Raw genomic sequence first — 22,486 nt, forward strand, 5'->3', positions numbered from 1 at the left:
GATTTTTTTATATTAATTACGATGTTTTTTTTTTTCTTAAAAAAAAATAACTGGTTTCTGCACTGGTTGATGTTGAAGTACCGTGTTTGACCGATGCGCTGGATGCCTGGAAAATGGCTACTCCCAATACGGATTTGCCCGGCAACTGCTGCTCTCAGAGACAATGGGACGGGCCGCTCTGTAGCACTGTACGGAATAATCTATTAAATACGTGTAATAGTGTTTGTTGGCTGTGGGAGAGTGGGAGTCGGGCCTCTGGTTACAGGCGATCCCGTCATCTAGCATAGGCACTATGCTGGATGACACAACGTTCCGCATCGCTACATGCTTACGGTTAGGTGCTGCCTGTGTTGCTCCGCATCGCTGCCATTGCGGTGAAGCCGTCGACAGCCCCGGGCACCATGGTCTGTCGTGCTACAGAAGTGCTGGTCGTATTGCACGGCATGCCAGCATTAACGACATTATCCGTCGTGCTCTTTCCACCGCCGGCGTACCAGCCGTGTTAGAGCCTAATGGACTGGTACGTGACGGAAAGAGGCCTGGGGCCCGATCCTCCTAAGTTAATAATGTCAAAATCGAATAGAAATCGAATCGAAATATGATCGCAATAGCAGTTTTAACCATATCGGGCATTCTGCTACTAATATAAGAACAATCGTATTCCAACGACATTCGATTGTTTTGCGATTGGTCTGCTATTTTGGTGATTTTGGTATATACGGTAGTTTGCTCTACAATCATTTGCAGACAAAATGATTCATTATTGAATGACAGAAAAGGATAAAAACGTTTATTTCAAAGAAAAATAGCGGAATGCCACATACGCTTCAATTGTAATCGAGTCGTGATTGGATCGCAATCGAATATGAATCGTATGTTGCTTAAGTAAAATTAGGAGAATCGGGCCCCAGGTCGGCGCCTGTGCGATAGCGCCGTGGCGCTCTAGTTCGGAGTTCGGCTCACTTGGTCCTGAACGCTTTTACTGTACTGTAGTGTGTACCTAGTGCTTAAACCGACTTGTCATCAGGAGCAGAATCTCTTACAAGTGCACTATGACGGCTACTGCACCGTGCAACGCCCCTCCAGGTACGTACCGTAGGCCGTAACATTGTAGGCGAGCCAAAACATAACGCGACTGTAATCCAATGCTTTGGCTTAAAGATCTGTGTACCAAACCAAGCGCAACAGTTTGTTTGTATTTGGGACTTGTTGCTCAACGGCGCGGCGATGGTATTGAGATTTGCTGTGCAAAAAGTTGCGAGTGAGTTTGTAATTAGCTGGGATTGACTGATTGAGAATGCCTTGCAGCTTTAATGATGCAGATGCGTAAATGGTGGAATAAAAACCTCAACCGTCTAATAGATACTAATGACAAAAAAGCCTTCAAGTGAGTCCAATAATAAATTTATTTTATAGGTAATTTCTTTACACATAACATACTTGACAAAACATTTTTTAACACTTTATTCTTCTATAAATTTTTCGGCTATTTACCTAAACCAAAGAGGTTGTACATACAAAGTCCGCCAAGGTACCATTTCTTAATGTCTTAAAGAGTGTGCCAAGTATAAATGTGGAAGAATGGAGAGGCAGAGGTAGATCGAGGAAAAGATGGGTTGATTGCCCGAAAGAGGTCATAAAGCAGAAAGGAATGGATGTAAGTATGATGTCTGACAGAGAGGAATGTAAGAAAAAGACATGTTGCGCCGGTCCAAATGATGAAGCAGATTTTAGAACATTTAGGTTGCATATTTGTATTTATATAGTAGGGTCGATATAACTACATAATGTAGGTCATTCCCGGGAATATAGGGCGTGACCGATGCGTTCGGAGAGTGGGGTGCAGGATGCAGGAAGGGAGGGGGGGAGGTGGACCACCTCCTCCCATACTTCATGCACTTATCGATTTATTAGCTGGCCGGTTCCGCCTCTCACCCCTTTCCTCCCCCGTGCCTTATTGATGAGTCTATGTTAAGACTACCTACCTACCTGTGTCTAGGTATAGAGGTATAATAAGGTTGTAAGTCTTGAAACATTTTGGACTAGAGTAATAATTTATTAAACTATGAAGGTAAAATACGAGCGAAAACGTTGTGTCACTTCTGCGATTAACATCAATGAGGATGATTATCTGTCACAATATGGCAACAGACAACATAGCGGAGAAATTATTTGTATGGATATTCATCGTTAGAATACATGTCAATGACCGTAAAGCAGAAGCCTGACATAATATCTCCAACTCGTAATGAATCTTGTTTTTCTTGATTGCAGGGCATGCCAAGACTGCCACAAAGCGCCGCAAGAAGAACAAGCAGAGGTCGAAGGAAAATGGCAAGAGGGCCAAGTTCTACTACTTGGTCTCACGCCCGCCATTTATCGTCGTTGAAAATTAAGCCATCGACGGCACGCTGATATTGTCAAACCTAACCCTTGAAGAATTTTATTATTAATTAGCATCTGAAGTTTCGGGGACTCGAACTTTTGTACGCGGGAACCGGGAACCTCTACCGGGACTGATACGGAGTCCTATCAGTCTTAAGCCGTTTCAACACCATCGTCAGGAGAAGCATCGAGGTCAAGAAGGAGCTTCGTATCATTTATTTTGATGATGTTCTTCATAGCTAGGCGCGGCTTAGGTTTGACTTTATTCAGGAAGGGAGATTAGGTGACGTACAAGCAGTGGTGTGGTGCTGCCTGGTGAGCCTTCGAGAGGATCAACCTCCAAGGCGTTTGGTTGTCATCAGGAGTTATCGTGGACTCCTCATCACGAAGACTGTAATAAGAGACAACACAAAAGTCTTTGAGGGTTTAGTTGCCTTAGCCGGCTAGATGAGAAAACATGGGAACAGGACTATTGTTCCGGCCGGCAAGAGGTCCTGCGTCTGATGTCTTCTTGCCTTATCGACTAGGAGCAAAAATTTGATCTGTACGACTGGGTGAAGCCGGCAGACGTTACTCCATTTCATGTACTTTACACCTGTTGGGTGGTAAAGGTTAGTCGTGGGTTAGAGAATAGTTGTCAGTTGTTTAATATGCTGATACCATCTTGGTTTCATATTTGTGCGTCAGTTCAGCAACACGTGGTTGAACAGGGCGCTTTCAAATGCTCATTTTGTGGAAGTAACATCGACAACGAACGGAGGATAGGCCTTACATCGGAAAGTTGAATTCTAAGAAAGGGGATAAGGTGTAGGTAATTTTATTTTATAGGAAGTAGTGATTAAGCTTTGAAATATTTAATTTCGTCGATGTCAGATTATTGTAATGTAGAATTTCTGATTATATGCATCGTAGACGAAAACGCTGTTTTATTCAATAATTTAAATTAAATAAAACCCTTGATTCATATCATATCTGTACTAATAACAGTAAAGAGGATTTTTATTGTTTTTTGGGTACAAATAAACAAACCACAAATAGAATATTGGGAACGGCAGGAAGCCAATTAGTAATTGATTCACTGTTGCGAAGCTACACTATTACCGAGTCCTGCTGTTATTCCTTCCTTGGTGATAAATATCATCATGAGTGACGGACGAGACTGGTATCGTCATCCAGGATAGGGTATACCTCCCAGGTGGTCCCATAATCATCAGGTCAGGACCTGATGATGGCAACCCAGAGAAATTGAAGGCAACTTTCGAAAATAGTAGGCATGCATAGATTAAAAACTTGGCAATGAGGTGTACGTCTGATAAGACTATGCAAAAAGGTTTGGACCTGACCTGATGATGAAGACGAGAGAAGATCGAGGGAACTCGACAACTGAATACCTATGTAAACTACCTCATGTTTGGGCTTATATTATTTGTATTGACGAGACCTTTGCAAACAGTGAGGGTTTGGAGCTGACCTGATGATGGAGATCAGAGAAGGTCGAGGGAACTCGTCAACTAAATATGTAAACTACCTCGTGTTTGGGCTTATTTTATTCGTATTGATGAGAACTTTCCACTAATGCAGATAGTGACAACTATGCTTCTCACTGAAAAGCCAAAAATGAAAAAAAACTATTATTAGGTGCATCGGCGTCGGCATCGGTCGGTGGCGAAATAAACATAAGTATCATCATCCACTAGACACCGAATTCTAGGACGATGCACCTAAGAATAGTTTTTTTTTGCTTTTCAGTGTTATTGTGAGTCGGATTTATTTTTTTGTAAAATGTTTTGACTTTAGTAATTTTTAAGAACCGTATCTCTAGATAGTTTAAGCTCGTGCCCAGTTCGATATAACTCGTGACAAGACAATGTGACAAGATTTGTTTTACATTTCAAAACATTGACATATATTCTAGCGATAGACAAGAATATCCATACAAATAATTTACCCGCATAAGTCGTCTGTTGACATCTCGTTGACGTATTGTGACATGTAGTCATCCTCATTGATGTTAATTGCTGAAGTGTCGCTCGTATTTTGCCTACATTTTTCATTACTCAAAAAGTTTATATCTAAGTGAATTCAAAATCATGTAATATATCAAAAAGTTTATTTATATCTAATTGAATGCAAAATCATGTAATATATTAAAACCAGGAACTTATTTTTAGAGTTTTTAATATTAATTACTATGTTTTTTTTCTTAAGAGGGCTATCACAAATTTTCGCGAATTTAATTATTTTTTCTTGAAAGTAAGAACATAGGTACCATGACAAAGTGAAGTCTGTTTTCATTGATATTTTACCTACTGCCAGTTTTATGGCACATCTGTTTCTGCACGATTTTCTTAATCCATAATTTAAGATGGCGGGCGGGAACAAATTAATGCATATTTGTAAAATTGAATTATAAATGAAAAGTATGATATACAAGCGTTGTGATAGCATGAACAGCGTGTAATTTTACTAACTTGACTCTCGAATAGTTTATATGTGTAAGTTTATACCTTGATATGTATTTTCTGTTTTATAATTGTCGTTTCATAGACATCCATCTGACGCAGGTGTTAAAATCGCTCTGATTTGCCATTTTGGGCACTGCATATTCTGCAGTGCAGTTCAGTGTGGTAAGCTTTTTGTTCGGAACGTTCTATCTAGTACGTAGTACATATATTTATATCGATGTTTCAAAATAAGCGCCATTTGCCAAATGTCAAAATCAAAATTGACTTCCGAAAAATTATTGCCAGGTGAAACGTAAATGGGTAATGTGTCTATGACAAAAATTCAGTACCTAACCTAATCATAAAATTTTAAAAAAGAATGGGAGGTTTTCTTAAAAAATAGTTCCCAAGAAAATGATAGATGGCGTTGTGCCTTCTACTTGAATGGGCCTTGGCCAGGTTAAAAAAAATACATTGCCCTGAACCCGTACCTGCCTAGGTCAAGACAGTCAGATTTCTGGACAAATTGTTTTCATCTGAATAATATTTTTGACTGACTTGTCTCCTCCCTTTATTTCACTATTTTCTTCTATTTCCATTGTTGATAACAAGTACATTTCGTTATACGACTACAAAATTCTATGACGTTGATGAGAGACGTTCCGTTCTTTCCAGTAACGTATCAAGATCAGCGTCATCTAAGCATCAGCAATGAAAGTGTAAAAAATAAAATCCCTCATTGTAAAAAGGTGATGCTCAGTTTCGTTCCATACATATCTTATATCTAGATTTAGAAAATAAATATGATAATATCTTTTACTTTTTACGTGACCACACTCCTCGTTTACATCACAACCATGCATCACAGTCATATTGCACTGATTTAACTAAAATGGAATATCAACTCAATACCTCTATATCCTCTTCAACATCTCCTAAAAACTATCCTCAAAAAATACCTCATTTACAGTAACGATTAATGTTAATCGTGACATGTTACTCAAAATGCTTGTATCCAAACCGGCGTCAATTTAAAAGTGAATGTATTGACCGCGCGCCTGGCGGCTGCCTGTAGTAGAGAGAGAGAGCGAGTTCGCTTCGCGCATGGCAAATAGATTGTCAGTCGGAGGTTCGAGATCACAGCAGCCAGCCAGCCTCCCACCTTTCATTGTTCGGGTCGGAATTATTTGCAAGAGTCAGTCTGCTTCAAAATCTCGTCGCGTTCGTTACGTTCCGACAGCGAAATCTTATCAGATCCACTTTGTTAAATTTAGTGATCCATAAAACGCGAAAAGTTTAAGATGGAACGGCAAAAGGATATAAATGATATTTTTGATGAAGAAATCAGCCTTGTTTATCACAATATGCTGCCGAAGCAGTTCGCAGCTGATCCCAGAACCATGAGGTAAGATTTGCTAAGTGTTTTTAATTAAAATCAATTAGTCATGTTCGCTTAAAGATTTTTGCATGTATGGAAGGTGATGAATGTGCACTCGTCAAGGTTTGTTACCTTATTCGTGCTAGCAGAGCTGTGAGAGAGGCCGCGGCGCGCTATAGCGTCGCTCCGTGACATCATAGCGCATAGAGATGCTCTGGTACATGTATTGGCTTAGCACCGCAAATTATTTTTTGCACAAGCACTGTTGGTAACTACTACGAATACATGAACCTCCCCCCCGCTGAGACACCCCTCTCAATTACTCATCAATTTATTGGAAAACTGCATCCAATTGACCTACTAGCCTATTTTTATTTTCTAATACAAAAAGAGGTGGGTAAGTCAACGTCAAACTTGGCTCTATCTATCTACCTAAGTATGGCAGTCTATACACTTGGATGGGCACTTAGATGGGTGACACTATTAGTAGTTCACCATCTGCCTAGCCTTTTCCCAATTGTTTTGGGGTTGGCTTCCAGTCTCACTGTATGCAGCCGAGTACCAGTTTTACAAGAAGCATCTGCTTATCTGACCTTTTCAACACAGTTACCTGGGCGTCTTACCCTTGGTAAGACTGGTTATCAGACTTTCTGGCTACTACTACTGCTACCCATAACATCAGCCAATGATATTCAAATGACAGCCAGGACTAACATTATATCATGACTTCCAAAACAGAAGAATTCATTATGACAAGATGGTCACCCATCCATAAACAGACCGCACCAAGTGTCCTCACCAATCAATCCATGCAGCTTTGACTTATCCACAAGCTTAAGATTTTGAATAACTAGTTACTGGAAGCCAACCTCAACATAGTTTTTAAAAGGCACAGGAGATGAAATACTTTACTTACTCTTCAGGCTAATGTAACTGTTTCATCAGAGTATGGTCTTCCTCAAATAATGGTACACTTCTTTTAAGACCTAAAATTAAGGCGTCCAGATGACAAGTCGTATCAGATCACTACATTATTATAATACCAAGTTCTTGAATGCAGACCTGCAATATCACTTACAAAAAACTACTGTCAATCTACCCTCTACTGTCAATCTTAATTTTTACTAATACATAAATTGGAAATTAAGTGCCGTGTTCATATTGGACTTAGGGCTAACTTTTATCTGAAGAATATGTTTGAATATGTTGACAGATTGTATGTAGAAAATATGTTAAACTGCCACATTTATTTCTCATAGAGAAATTAACTGATGATTAATAATGGCCCTTATAAACTAATACATGGTCAATTTACATACAACAATTAGTTTTGGCATTAGAATGTAATGATAATGTTTAACTCCAACTTTCATCATCATCATCATCATCAGCCATAGGACGTCCACTGCTGAACATAGGCCTCCCCCTTAGATCTCCACTCCAACTTTATGTTGCGATTAAATCTGCAGGACAATATATTTGTTTTAAACTTTTTGGGGTCACTATTAAGGGTTTGCAATGTATTTTGTATCTTTTCTCCTATCATCTCCATCATAACACACTAACCTCCCCTCTCAGAGATATTTAATGGTTACTTAAGCCATTCCTTAGTGAAGGATTTGTATGACATTCCATCACTAAGGAGTGACTTAAGTAATCATTTAATTTCTCTGAGTGGGGAGGTAAGTCTGTACAAGACCATCTTTCTGATAGTGATCTGGTAGTCAGAAGCCTGAAAACATGACAACCAATATAACCAAAAGCTATTGTGTTCCTGCAGTCACTGAGTAGATCAGATAGGTACTCGCTCTGAGTTAAACACTGGTACTCAGGTGCATCCGGTTACACTGGAAGCTGACCCCAACATAGTTAGGAAGAGGCTAGCAAATGATGATGAACACACAAACGGTTCAAGTCTGCAAGCAACCCTTAGGATTTGAGCCTTATATACCTGGTGAAGGATTTTATGTTACTCTTTCAAAATTAATATGGAAATTGTAATATCAATTAGCATTTTTGAGTAATTCATTACTGTTAAATTAGTTATGAATTTTTCAGACATAGCTGTAGTTTGGTTAAGCAGCTATCTATGTTCCCGTTTCTCGAGGGAACTACTGCCCTTACCCGAATAAAATATAGCCTGTGTTACTCGGACATAGTATAGCTCTACAACAGTGAAGGAATTTTTCAAATCGGTTCAGTACTTTCGTACCCTTTGTCACACAAAGAAATTGTTCCTCTTTATTATATTAGTATGGACAAGTGAATGAAAAAGTTATTTTATTAATTTTTACCCTCTCAATTAAACGATTTCAAATGGTAATTTTCAATTAAAGACGAAAAATAGGTCGAGTGTGTACCGGGAGGGCGCTTGCAGCGGTTCCGGTGAGTTCAATGCTCTAAGCTCCCCGGCGAGAGTGCGCCGCCGGCCGCTCTATTGATTTGCGAGCCACCTGTAGTGCAGTCTTACCATATGCATGTACTACCAACCAAACAACGTATCGTGAGAACAAAGCACTAACCAAACAGTTCTTACTATTTAGTTACAACCTACTTTAGTTTAGTTTACTTCAGCTCAGATGCGGAATCTCAAATTCTTTTAACGAACAATCTATAATTATCTATCTACATATACCAATATAATAAAGAGGAAACTTCTTTTGTCTGTTACCGTAAGGGTCCAAAACTACGAAACCTATTTGAAAAATTATTTCACAGTTAGAAAGCTACACTCATCCCGAGTAACGTAGGCTATATGTTTGTAATCATATAAAAACCTATTTTTACAATTTGAATCTTAGCAGGGATTTTAGGGGACGATAAATTGACTGCTAATTATTATAGTATTGCTATTATCGAAGACATCAATGGCGCAATGACGGACTGCTTATTCTGTGGTCCCGAGTTCTGTTCCCGGTTCGGTCAACATTAGTATAATGACCATGCTTGTAGGCCGTGGTCTATGTGTTTTAATATGTATTTATAAACATGTATATTTATGTAGTTTATCAGTTGTGTTAGCAGACATAACAGAGGTTAATTAATTAACCGACCGCGTGTGAAAAATACGTCCCGATATCATATCATCATTATTGTATGATTCCAGAAGAGCCATCGAACGCCTGTTATTTAAATAGTTGTTATAATTGCAGTCGAGAGACGCAGGTCGATATAGAATCGACACCGGCGCACTGGATGCGTCGGCTATGCACCGGCGCGGATGTTGCGCGCGCCTCACGCACTCGCTTTATCGACTCCCAATCAAAACTGCATTTACCTATAACATCCATCTGCTCCGAGACACACCTTTGAGGTGTGTCCCGAGCAGTTTATCATCATTAGCCACCTATATTGAAGTGGTATTTAGGGCTCTATGCAAACTCTAGGGGCTATACGCAACCTAATCACTCAACTTCAGTTTTCAATCCCCTCGAACATGATTTTGCAGATTTAATATGTAAAGCATCCTGCCGGGGCTGCGAGTTGTTCGAAAGAGATACTGCGGCCCTGGTACATAAAAGGCCCACGACAGAACACGACGGTTTTTAGTCAGTAAGAGTCTGACACTCCCTCACCGTTGCTAACCCACAGCAGGAGGGGTCATTTGATGATTTTTGACGTCATTAAAAAAAAAAGCATCGTCCGACGTGACTCTCTAAGGAACTAAGTTACCTAGTCTTTTAAAAAGTATCCTACCTCCGTATCTTGGGTATAAATCTACGCCATCTTTATCTTAATTGGTTCAGCCCTTTCAGCGCAAATTCGTAACAAATAAACTCATGTTCCCAGGTGACATTTGTAGATATTTGACCTCGTTGCCAGTCGCCTGAGTCTACAAGGGTATCTTGAAGAAATAGGCACTCTTTTCTTCCGGTTATACCAACACCCTTTACAATAAGGGAGAGTTAGAAAATCCAAACTGATATTGCGATTTCACAATTAATGGTCTGTCACCATGCATGCAAGATGCAAGCTTGTGTGAGAAATATTGGCACTTGTATGTAAGTACATCGTCACCGTGGGAGCCTCGACAGACACTTCAATTTAATCGGTATTTATATGACTGTTGTCTTGTGAACTCCAGATGACGTAGGCGCTCGCTAGGACACTTCGTACTTTAGCGTCCTCTGATAAGTGTCTTTTGACACTTGATATAAGGATCTTTTCAGTAATTGTAGCATTTCTTATCTTCGTTTTAAAAAAACATCCTGCATCTGAGTTTCGGTTTTTTGTCTTACCAAGGGGTATTGGGTTGCCCGGGTAACTGGGTTGAGGAGGTCAGATAGTCAGTCGCTTCTTGTAAAGCACTGGTACTTAGCTGAATCCGGTTAGACTGGAAGCCGACCCCAACATAGTTGGGAAAAAGGCTCGAAGGATGAGGAACGCCTGATTCTATAATTTATGTCTTCGAATGAGCATACTTGGTTTACTTGCTATATAAGAGTGCTCCAGAGATTTCAAATCCGCGTGACAGTCCTTGTAAATAAGTATAATGTTAACATAAGTTCTGCTTCAAGATCTGTTTACGACTGTATGGACCTACCACAACCCAAGAAATTCGAGCATAAGTGTTATTGTGCTTTCTTAAATCTCTGTAAGATTCTATAACAAGTCGTAAAGAGATCTTTTAGCAGAACTTACGTTAACATTATACTTATATTCTAAGGCTGGCTCACTAACGAAAATCTAAATAAATGCTTCTTTGTTTTTTGCTACAAAGGAGCGAAACATGCCAGGGATTTTATCTTGACCCCGAACTCAGGTCTGTATTCATTTTATATTGTATAAGTGGTTTGAACAGGCAGTAACTCTTTGTTATGTTGTCAGGATGGTCCAGGAGCAGGTCTCGAAATTGGTAGACCGCTTGGGCGAGGAGTCGGCGGCCGCCCAGGGTCTCAACAAGCCCATCACCTCCGCAGAAAAGATGAGGAAGAATCCTGGACACGTGCTGTATATACTTGTGGACAAGTACGCTAAAGAGTAAGTCATTTTAATATTACTTTTTTATAATTCTCGCCAAACTTTGTGGCGGCTTAAAACCGTTTTTAGCCGACTTAAAATCTCTTTATTATGTGCGCGATTCTCGCTTTTGGCGCAAACCATTTTTATGGCGTTTCCGCATAGTGTTGTCAGACTTAGAAGAAGCTTTTAGTTATACATATATTAAGTTATCAGCTGAAGTGTAATAAGTATTGTATAGTAGTACTCGGAAGTTAGTTGCAAGCCGCCTATAACTTTGGTGAGAAGTTTACAATGATCCCACGCGTTACGATTTATATTAATGGCCATTTTCTAATTAGGCAATTTGTTGTGTATTTTCCATTGTGTGCTGTGCGTGTTTTTTTGCTGCCATTAAGAGATCATTACTGTTGAAATCGTAAAACGTAAAAGGCAATACTTATACGGGATGTCCACAAAGTATGGAGTTGGAGCAAAAAAAAAAGATTTATTTTTAAAAATGTTTACTACTTCTTTGTACAATATCCTGAAAAAAAAAGTTTAAAGTTTGATAGTATTTTTGAGGTGTTTTCTTCCTGCACTAATATATACAAAATTCTTTAAAATGCTAAAATTTGGCATGACTTTATGGTAAAAAAGTTGGCAATATTCTCATTCGCAGTAATTCCATTCATCCATACTTTGAAGGACACCCTGTATATGGCTCATGTTCCTCATGATGTACATTTCTTGCAAAATATAACGAATAGAACTTTTTTACACACATAGAATCTGTTATGTAGTAAATAGCTAGGATATATAGAAAAGTCATGATGGCCAGTGAAGTGTAAATTGTATTGGCTGAGCTGAGAACAAATATTATTTTTATTGTACGATCATACTCACCTCCAGTTAGAAAAGTTTGCTAGCTGAACGCGAAATGCTGAGCAATTCTGCCGCATTGCGAATTGATGGCCCAAACCCTTTAAAAAAAACTTACAGTGAAAACCATTGAAAACTGTTTTCTTTTTGCTATAAAATACTTGCGAGATGACGGCAGATAGAAGAGTATAGAAGGAGAAAACATGCTGCGCCGACCCTAAATAAAACTGATATAAGGGTAGGAGGATGATAATGATGATGAATTTTTTTAGGGAAAAATGTTAAGTTTTTACAATTACGAGGTTCGCACTCTAAGGCATCATATGGTTTCGCTTCTGCATCATCAGCACAGCACATTGATTTTCTGTAGATCTCGATAACCTACCTTCGATCTTCTTCGGTTTGCTTACAAAAGATTGAATTTTTATAAGTTTCTATATACCTACAGTTAAAGTCCCAATTCCTATCAAAAAACAAATCGATGGTTCGATAGGATACTGAAATTCGCCGTAACTTTACGTCTACGTCTGACCGATTAAAGATGCAGCGCATACATACAATCTAATGATTGTATTTTAATTTTTTTTCGAAAAATTTTGACTGACTTTCCAAAAACGGAGGTTAAATTTTTACGTAATTTTTTCTGTGTATTTGATACCAGATTACATCATACTGGTTTAACGGATTTATAGTGAATGTTAAAGAGTGAAGGACAGAAAAAAAGTTTAATAATTAATATGAAAAAACAGCAAGCCATGCGAAGACACGCTATGACGTCACAGTGACGTCATATATGCCTAGTTTACGGTGACTACACACCTGTCATACCGTGACGAAGGAATATTCTTTTAAATGAATCTATGGTTCTTCCGGATTTAGACGATTCGCCGCGTTTAAATGTGTTATATACGATCTACTTATACATATTACAAAACAAAGTCCCCCGCCGCGTCTGTCTGTCTGTTCGCGATAAACTCGACAACTACTGCACCGATTTTCAAGCGATTTTTCACACTCGACAGCGTGATTATCGTTAAATTATAGTACCTGTACAATCTGTTAAATTTTCGCGTATGACGTCGCGGACGACAGCTAGTTTCATATGAAGAACTCTACATTACAATTCGATTCTTTCGCCGCGGTCGATTCGAACAAATATGCGTTTACCATTATTGTGAAAACTCATTTTCACCAACCGCAGCGCTCTACTTGCCTATATAATGCGGTTTATTTATTACGGCTTTTTATAAAAGATTTACACAAATTCGTAATCAAACTACTTATGTGTAACTTTCTCTAGTAAATTGTTCTTTAATGGAACACAATACTGTGGGAACTTGAAAGTTAATGATGATTTATAGATATCGTAAAAGTGTAAACTTTATATTGTACATACATGAGGATGTATTTTATATATTTTTTTTCACAAAAGAAGAATTCTTTTTAAGAATTTCACGGCTCTCGGAACCCTTCTAAGTGTAATAGTTCTCGCCAAACTTGATGGCGGGTCACAACTAATTTCCGAGCATAAGTACGCACATGTGACCCACGCCTTTTTTCCTTTCTCTTCAATATTATCTACGGTTTGCACATCGACTCCGGCGATATCAGGCATGCGTCGCAAGTATCGGACGCATCGCACGTAACGGATTTTACTTTGCTTTGTATAAGAATTCATACAACGGCGTCCACTGATCCGCCTCGTATGGACTACTCAGATACATAGCTATGCTACAATGCGATACGTCCGATTATCGGACTCCGATACGTGCGATGCGGGCCTGTGGACGGTTACCTCAGGCCGCCATTAATTTTGACGTTAACTATACTATAAAGTGACAAGCTGTAACGCTGCGTAGTACGCATCGACACAGCCCGGCGCCGGATACCAGTTATTATTCGGCGACACGATAATAAGGCCTAAATTATAACATCAGCAGACAGAGAGCACTGCACGCGATATTCTCTACCTTAGACCATATAACCAACCGGAGACGGAATGCATACAAACATCTAGATACGAAAGTTAGTTCTAATAGTAGCTACAGTTAGTTCATTTACAGGACTGGCAATAGTTTCCTTGACAATTCGGTTCAACAAGAAGAAAGATCTTCTATCGTTGGCTAGCTTCTGCGAGCGGTTTCACCCGCATCCCATGGGAACCTCTGTACGAACCCAGAGTAGCATATAGCCTTGCTCGATAAATGGGCTATCAAACACCGATTTTTTTTTCAAATCTGACCAGTAATTCTTGAGATTAGCGCGTTCAAGCAAACAAAGTCTTCAGCTTTATAATATTACTAGCCGTTTTCCCGCGGTTTTACCCGCGTCCCGTGGTAACTACTGCCCGTACCGGGATAAAATATAGCCTATGTTACTCGTAGATAATGTAGCTTTCGAATGGTGAAAGAATTTTAAAAAACGGTCCAGTAGTTTTTGAGATGACAGACATATAAAATTGTATGGCAAAGAAGTTTAAGTTAGTTAATATTGCGGAATGATAGGCGACGTCACGCACCGCTGCGCTGAGTCAGCCGGCCCCAGGCGGCCCCGGCGTTATATAACCAAACATTCTACGAACATAAAAAATAGAAAAAAAACGTGATTCTGTGCTTAGTAGCACAGCCTATCATTATAGTAAGCTGTCGTGACACTCGACTGCGTACGCGTTTGATGTCTGTCTTGCTTCAAACGGTGCCTTTGCAATGCATTTCAATAACCTATCTATTCTCCTATCTATTGCTGACCAGAGATTGCTTACCAGAGATAGGAGTTTGCCATTAGATACTTGTCTGAAGCTAATGTAAAAATTGTATCTCTAGTATCCATATCAATAAACAGATAGTTTATTGAATCCTGCTATTACATAGATAGCTGTGAAACTGATTTTCTCACACATGAATGGAATTGAATATCTTTAAAGATATTGTAATTAGGTAATCAGATGACTTTATAATTAAGGCGTAGGTGGGACTGACGCAATATGCTACAATGCCAAATACGAACGCAGATTGTATGGTGTGAATGCGTTTTGCCTTATTAACGGGTATGTCACAGTTAGACTATTGTTGAAGCTTGCGGTGTCGCGGCCATCGACACGGTAGCCTGTATCACACTTGAAAGAAAGAACAAATATATATTGGCACAACACAAGACATACACAGAAATATATACTAATATAATAAAGAGAAAAACCGTGATTTACAGCAATCACGACTGATACTGTCGCTTGCACGTAACTTGGCAAGATTTTTTAGATGCAAAAACTCATGTCTTCTAAACAGACAATAACTATAGAAGGGAACTTTTACTACTTTACTAACCCCCCAATATTAAATGCAAATCTCTGCCTGTCTTAGCGGAGCCTTTTAGAGTACAAAGTTTTATTTGCAATGGTACCTATGACAATCGCGGTGTCTTTAAAGATCTTTTGACGCAAAACTATTATTTAAAGACTTATGGCCCTACTGCAAAAACTTTAACACCTGTTTTACACTTGTCTAAAAAATTTGTGGCTGCAAAATGAACCATATATCAACGTCATAATTTGAAATTTTTTTAGACAAGTCTTAAACTGACGTTAAAAAGTTTTTGTGGTAAGACGGTTAAAATCTACATTAATACATTAATAACAATTACAAAAGTGAGTAATTAATTTAAGCTATTTTATATGTGTTTGCGTATTTGCATAAAAAGTCCTATCATAATTGTTTGTCTTTAGTTCAGCGCTTGCTAAATGGATGGACTTGCGTTGCGACACATGTGCGAAAAATTATTCCTTACTTTCTTTTTTTTACCCGCTGGGATATTACTCCATATTTTCTTTACCTGCTGGGTGACTAATGAGTGGTATGTCTCCAGTTCTAAGGGTGAGATCATCGGTATGCTGAAGGTGGGTCGCAAGCATCTCTTCCTCTTCGATGAGAAGCAAGCAGTGCATGAAGTGGAACCGCCCTGCGTGCTCGACTTCTACGTGGTGCCGGACCGCCAGCGGATGGGCTATGGATTCCGGCTGTTCGACTTTATGCTGAAGGTGAGGGCTTTTATATCTGCCTAGCCTTTTCCCTACTACGTAACGGGTCTTCCAGTGGAATTGCCAGTGTTTTACATGGTGTCTGCCTATTTGACCTCTCTTCAATTTTGTTAGCTGGGCAACATGATACCCTTTTGTAAGACGGGTTCTCAGACCCGGTAGATGGTGCTGCTCTCAATATTTCCTGATACAATTAATAATATCCAAGCCTGATTTCGGCCACGGCGGTTGTTCTCATATAAGGAGATCAGCCAGCTGCGCAGGACATATTAAAGTGCACAAGCATTTGCGCAGACACAAGAGCACTCACTATTCCTTCACACTCCTGGCCCGATTGGACGGCAATCCGACACGATCGAAGAGAGATCAATCGCAGGACCGACATCAACGTGCTCTCCGATGCACGGGTGTATCAATCACCAACTGCCATGTTATATCAGGCCTCGTTGCCTGATTACTATGTATTGCAATAATAAAACTATTAACTGTATAGGATCTCAACGTCATGGCCTGGGAGATGGCCATAGACGGGCCTTCGGAGAAGATGGAGAAGTTTCTCTCGAGGAACTTCGGCATCGATCGCCTGATGCGCCAGAGCAACAACTTTGCCGTGGCGCCAAATTTCTTCCAACAATCGGATAATGATATCAGGTGAGAGAATTTTGAACTCCCGCAGTTAGGGAGCGGTCACGCGGTCAAGCGTTCAAGCGGTCAGCTTTGCGTTCTTTGTGTCATATTACGTTACATAGATATACTCACGCAGGAGGCATTCTGACCGCGTCGGTCAACTAGAAGTAGTAGTAGTAGAGCTCGACCGCGGACCGCTCTCTGTCTGATAGATCCCTTATTCAGCTATAATAAGTAGTCCATTCTGACTAAACGAGTAACCTGTTCACGACAGATGCTGGCCACTAACGAGAAACATTTTAAGTTAATAACCAAAGCACAGGTCAGTGCGATTTCTAACTTGTGTAGTTTGATCCAACCTTTATGTCGGCTCGGCACGTTTGTGCAGAAACAAAGTTAAGGTAACAGCGGTAGAAGGGTTGGCCACATGCAAGAATTTTAGTTCAAAAATTGGGTAGGTGATCAGGTCAAAAATAAAATTTGGTGAAGCAGCAGATTATTATCATTGTCATTTTAAATAGTTTTCGTTTTGGTGGACGAATTGTTCAATTTTTTTTTAAATATTTAATTTAATGAGTAATTAAATTTGTGACGTGATAGTTGTCATTTCAGTATAACAACAGTATGTCAACTACATTAGTTGTGAGCCGCCATCAAGATTGGCGACAACTGTAGCTTAACTAATAGTGCATTAACGAAGGTATGAAGGTCGCGAATAACTTGCTTTTTTTCACAGCAAAAAGGGCACTCTCAGTGACACGGTGCCTGCTGCCGCCTCTGTTGGACGCTTTTCCGCCCGACAGCCCACTTCTGCAATTGCCAATGTAAGTCTTTCCTTACTAACTATGTACCTACATTATTTATCTGAACTGCTGCTATACTCTATCCACGGAAGCAAGAGCTAAAAGGTAAACAAAGAATGACAGTTTTTCAAGATGGCGGTATAACCCGACCGATGACAAAACGTCACATTTTTGTGTAAAATGTTCGCAGTATCTGTGATTTTGTCATCGGTCGGGTTATACCGCCATCTTGAAAAAGTGTCATTCTTTGTTTACCTTTTAGCTCTTGCTTCCATGGATAGGGTATAGTAAACTTGGTGAAAGAGAATAATCTTTAATTTTGTACTAATATTTTAAAAAGAAACCTATATATAAATAGGGTTGGGTTTAAATTTTATTATACCTTTGATTATATGACTTGTTAGGGTATATTTAATCAAGGTACTTAGCCTCATAAAAGGAGCTTAGCCAACTGCGCAGGACAAAATGATAGTGCACAAGCATTTGCGCAGACACAAGTGCACTCACTATTCCTTCACTGTCATAGCCCGATGAGACGGCAACCCGACACGACTGGAGAGAGATCAGACGCAGAACCGACATCATATACCCGAAGCATATTATTTTCAAAATCTCTCCAGTTTTGAAACATATAAATACAAAATGGTGCAACGACCACCAACGTTTCAGATCCTACGCTGGTACTGAGGTCTGAAGTCGCTTCTCTCACTCTTCTCTTCTCTTACTCTTGTACGGTTCTCGCCAAACTTAATGGCGGCCCGAGATATCGCGTGAGACGTCAAGTGGAAACCATTTTAAGGTATTGCAGGAAGGGTCATCACGTATGTGCATTTCTCGCCATTTGTCTTTCTTTCTGAAGTCAGCCAGACAGTACCAAGTTTTTTCATATAGCTTTTGAATATCGTGAAGTCACTAATTGCCAACTTCGGACATGCAAGACTTCTCGACGATATGCGCAAGGATTCAAATGGCTTACTTTAGAAATGCAGTCGTTATGGCGTGAAGTAATTGTACTTTTGCTCGGAAATTAGTAGCGAATCGCCATCAAGTTTAGCGAGAACTGTATTACCATTATTAGTGTTCTTAGACTACGAAATCATTGGTCATGTAGCTCATTAGTTTATTATTTAGAAACAGTAAGTACGGTAATACTATTTTGGAAGAAAATCATCAAATTACCCCTCCCGCTGTGGGTGTAGCGTGAGGAAGCGTCAGACTCTTACTGACTAAAACCCACCAGGTTCCTACTTAAGCCCTTTATGTACCAGGACCGTGGTAACTATTTCGTTTTTTTAGGTAGTTAGTAATAATTGCGTTGTTTTCCAGGTAATCCACGGCGGCGCTCATGATGAGCCTGTTCGTCGGTAAGTGTCGCACTCTGCTTGACCCTAGTTTAAAGACGAACGCAACTCTGAACACTTGGGTAACGCGAATATGTGGCGTGACATGTATTGTATGGATTTGGTGTTACACATTTTGTATGTTCTATTTACACGTAAATGTGACACATACTATTAGTTTACCTGTAATTATTGTTATTACCGTAATGTGCGAACATTCAGATTTGCGTTCGATAGTATTCGTACCTATATGTGCTATTATTTCTCTTTAATTTTTTGCATGAATTTAATTTTTATTTTTTGATGATTTGTTTATTTTTGTAGTATTTATGTTAGCGTTTACGTTGCTTGCAGCTACGCGGTTCGGTCGCATCGAGCGATGAACTCGCACTGACGTCGGCCGGCGAGCCTCGCTCTTACTTAGCGCAATCGTACGCGTCGACCGCGCCACACACGCGCCACTCGTGCGCCACACGCGACACACACTCGCACAACACGCACTTCACACACACAATGGCGACCACGAGCGATGGGTGTCGCCTCGACAACCCCTCGCCAGCGCCTCGCGAGCGCCGCACCACAATTTTATTTGTTTAGTTGTAACAAATTCGACTTTAGTAAACTTGCCCAGGGAAATTAGTACCTCAGATCACAATCGTAATTTTTAAAAAATAATTGTATGCAACATCGCCTTGACGTTTTATACATTCAAGTCTTTAAATTATGAAGTTATGAAAAAACTATTTTTTGGATTTCTTATCTCATATACTCGCACAAACATTGAAACGAAAGAATGTAAAAGTGTGTATGTCTATAGAAATTGCAATGTTTACTGGGCTAATCATCTAATTTAATGAAGCATAGAATGATACACCGCCTAGAAGACAGCTGACAAGCCGTTTGAAACTGAATGACTTTTTATACACTTCACTTGCACCGTGCCTTTATAAGAAACTTTACATATATACATTGACACACTCGGGACCACGAAAACACATCTGGTAGATCTTAGTAAGTCTGAACTTACCTTTTTTTTCTTCGCATTTGATCGTTTGAGCATGGCTGGTTTAGAACAAAATTGTCAGCAGCGCAGATAATCTGCTAACTTCAGACTCACTAAGACATATCGGCATACATCCACATATTGGATACTTGGCGTGTTTTTAATATCGTGCAGAATTAATTTGGCATGCATTTTTTTACAATAAATATCGTATGCATATTAAAAACATCCCAAGTCCATTACACCTCATAATTTAAAAAATAGGTGTTAAGTAGTAAAATAGGTAACGTACACTGTTATCCTTTAGGTGCGATTGGTTCAAAATAGATAATTTTGAAATTTTATAATGCCTAGTGGATTCCGACCGTGGCCTCTCGGCTGGGTTGGTCAAAAGTAGCCTATGTGATTTGTGTGAATTGTGATATATACAGAGATGAATTATGATTAAATAATTATTAATTACTTACTAAATTAAAAATATTTTTAGCAAAATTTTAAACGAAAAAAAATATTTTTGAGCGATTTTATAAATATGAATATTATGTTGCACCAATCACGCCTAAAAGATTATATTATTGAAAGTTGCAAATTATGAAATATTGAAATGCTTGCTATTTATGTCTAAAGTTATTAACAATTTTTATAATTAATTATTAAACCTGTTAACCTATTTATAGTTTTTACTCAAATATTTTTTAATTGAAAATGATCTCATATTTGTTAGTTTTATTTATTTGGCCCTTATTAATATAAATAATTTTGGAGTAAAATTTTAATAAAAGCTAACATACTACTACTGTACTGTACTTACATTATTTAAGTTCATTGAGTCACCGACTAGCATTAATTCATGAGTCACTAAGTGGCCTGCTGGGAGGCGACAGCAGTGCGCGCCTCCCGGGTTCACCTGCAACTTCAGATCTTCACTATCCTACAATGACAAACAAATTCCTAGAAAGCATTGCGCTTTTATTACAATATTTTTTTCTGTAGCCTTATTTTTCTGTTTTATAAGTTCAATTTTTGTTTTAGTCTGTGTAAAGTCGCATGGTCATAGATGGTAAAATTATGTATTCACACAAACTCTAGTAGCACAGACTTGTAGGCATTCAAATGTGCAAATGATACAGCGCACCAACTGACCACTATAGAAACTTGAACCTGGTGGACAACATGGAACCACCAACTGGGATAGAATAGAGAAATAGCTTTGTTGTTGTCTGTTTATGGCGAAATAGAAAGGGTAAGGTGCCTTTGTAATACTAACCCTGGTGTTGGGTGAGTACCAGTTTACCTAGCTGGAGTGGTAATGTTGCGCTGCAGCTCGCCGTCACCTGCCGGCGCGCCTGCGCTCCCGGTGCCCGGCCCGGCCCCAGCCCCAGCCCCGGCTCCGGCTCCAGCCCCGGCCCCGGTGCCGGCTCCGGCCGCCGCCCCGGCTCCGCGCGACTATTGGGACGACGAGCCTGAGCCGTGGGAGGACGAGCCCACGGATGAGCAGTTCGAGGCATGCGCGTTCGACTGCGACCAGCCGGCGGCGGAGCGGCGCGACGAGTGGCGCGCGCGGGGCCCGCAGCGCTACAGCCCGGTGGAGCGGCCCGCCACGCTGGCCGTGTCGCCCGCCGCCGCGCGCCAGCAGCACGCCGCCGGCATGCCGTCCGCCGGCTCGGCCGCGCACTCGGCCGCCGGCACGCCGGGCGCGCGCAGGGACTCGCAGCTTACCGAGCGAGGCTACTTCGACGTCAAGTACTACCACAACAAGCTGTGGTAAACTCGCGACGCTCTACGTCACGCGATATCTCAACCTCCTTCTATATATCTTGTTATACAATTTTACAATTTTCTAATTATTTATACAAAATTCTAAAGCCGTAACGACTTCAATATGCGCGGATAATTCAATTGTCTGCCCTTTTAGTAATTTATGATGACTGATTATTTGGAAGTGCTGTATTTTGCACACTAATATAAAATATGTATACCATAATATCTTCGTTTTAAACTCAAGATGTATATGGGACTGTTCAGGGCGAGCTTTGCTCGGTACTTAATTTTAATTTCCAACAGCGCGTGTGCGCCACGCGCCACGCGCCTGAATGTTGTCTTAGGTGTAAAGCATGTATTTAATCGAATTCATCAATAAAAATATTTAACCCATTCCTTGTTTTATTTAATATTATATAATAACGAATATCAGTAAAAGGTTCATCATCGTTTATGTTGGGTTGGCTACCAGTGTAACCGGATCCAGCTGAGTACCAGTGTTTTACAAGGAACGACTGCCTATCTGACCTCCTCAACCCAGTCTTGGTACTGTTTCTGACTACCCGCAACGACTGCCGGGACCTACAGTTTGGTGTTCCCTCCGAAATGTAAAAGGTGTGTTGTTGTTCTTCCCAACTCCGATAGAATAGGTATACGGGTTAAGGGAAATATTTACTATGTAGTTTTTAACATATCGTCGTCGGTGTGGTTTGTTTTAGATAATAAACTTAAGAATTATTTTTGTTTCCTTAGGCATCTATTGGAGATATAATGAATAGATGACAAATGAATACTGTAGGTTAGAGTTTTCCCTTTTTCCCTAAGCTTCATCATTAAAGTAACAAACCCGTACTGGTTCATATATAGAGACCGTAAATAAGGAGTACTTCCT

At 39.9% G+C, this 22,486-nt stretch overlaps 1 protein-coding gene and 1 long non-coding RNA gene across 4 annotated transcripts; both read left to right on the forward strand.

The window, feature by feature from the left end:
• Nucleotides 1–94: 94 nt before the first annotated feature.
• LOC110381399 (uncharacterized) lies at nucleotides 95–3,304 on the forward strand. The gene is made up of 2 exons (XR_002429888.3): nucleotides 95–1,086; nucleotides 2,275–3,304. It is a non-coding gene; the product is annotated as an uncharacterized LOC110381399 (long non-coding RNA).
• A 2,576-nt stretch (nucleotides 3,305–5,880) lies between these two features.
• Nucleotides 5,881–21,981, forward strand: LOC110381403 (alpha-tubulin N-acetyltransferase 1). Of its 3 annotated transcripts, XM_021341726.3 has the most exons (8): nucleotides 5,882–6,234; nucleotides 10,928–10,969; nucleotides 11,035–11,187; nucleotides 15,889–16,060; nucleotides 16,554–16,711; nucleotides 17,424–17,511; nucleotides 18,817–18,854; nucleotides 21,157–21,981. In XM_021341726.3, the coding sequence occupies exons 1-8, from the start codon at nucleotides 6,131–6,133 to the stop codon at nucleotides 21,599–21,601; spliced, it is 1,200 nt and encodes a 399-aa protein (XP_021197401.1). In that variant the 5' UTR covers nucleotides 5,882–6,130; the 3' UTR covers nucleotides 21,602–21,981. The 3 variants fall into 3 exon arrangements, with proteins under 3 accessions (XP_063890624.1, XP_021197401.1, XP_021197402.1); XM_021341727.3 differs by lacking the exon at nucleotides 10,928–10,969 and having other exon boundaries at nucleotides 5,883–6,234; XM_064034554.1 differs by lacking the exons at nucleotides 17,424–17,511; nucleotides 18,817–18,854 and having other exon boundaries at nucleotides 5,881–6,234.
• Nucleotides 21,982–22,486: the final 505 nt, after the last annotated feature.

This window comes from Helicoverpa armigera, chromosome 1 (genome assembly GCF_030705265.1).
Source record: "Helicoverpa armigera isolate CAAS_96S chromosome 1, ASM3070526v1, whole genome shotgun sequence".
NCBI classification, from domain to species: Eukaryota; Metazoa; Arthropoda; class Insecta; order Lepidoptera; family Noctuidae; genus Helicoverpa; species Helicoverpa armigera.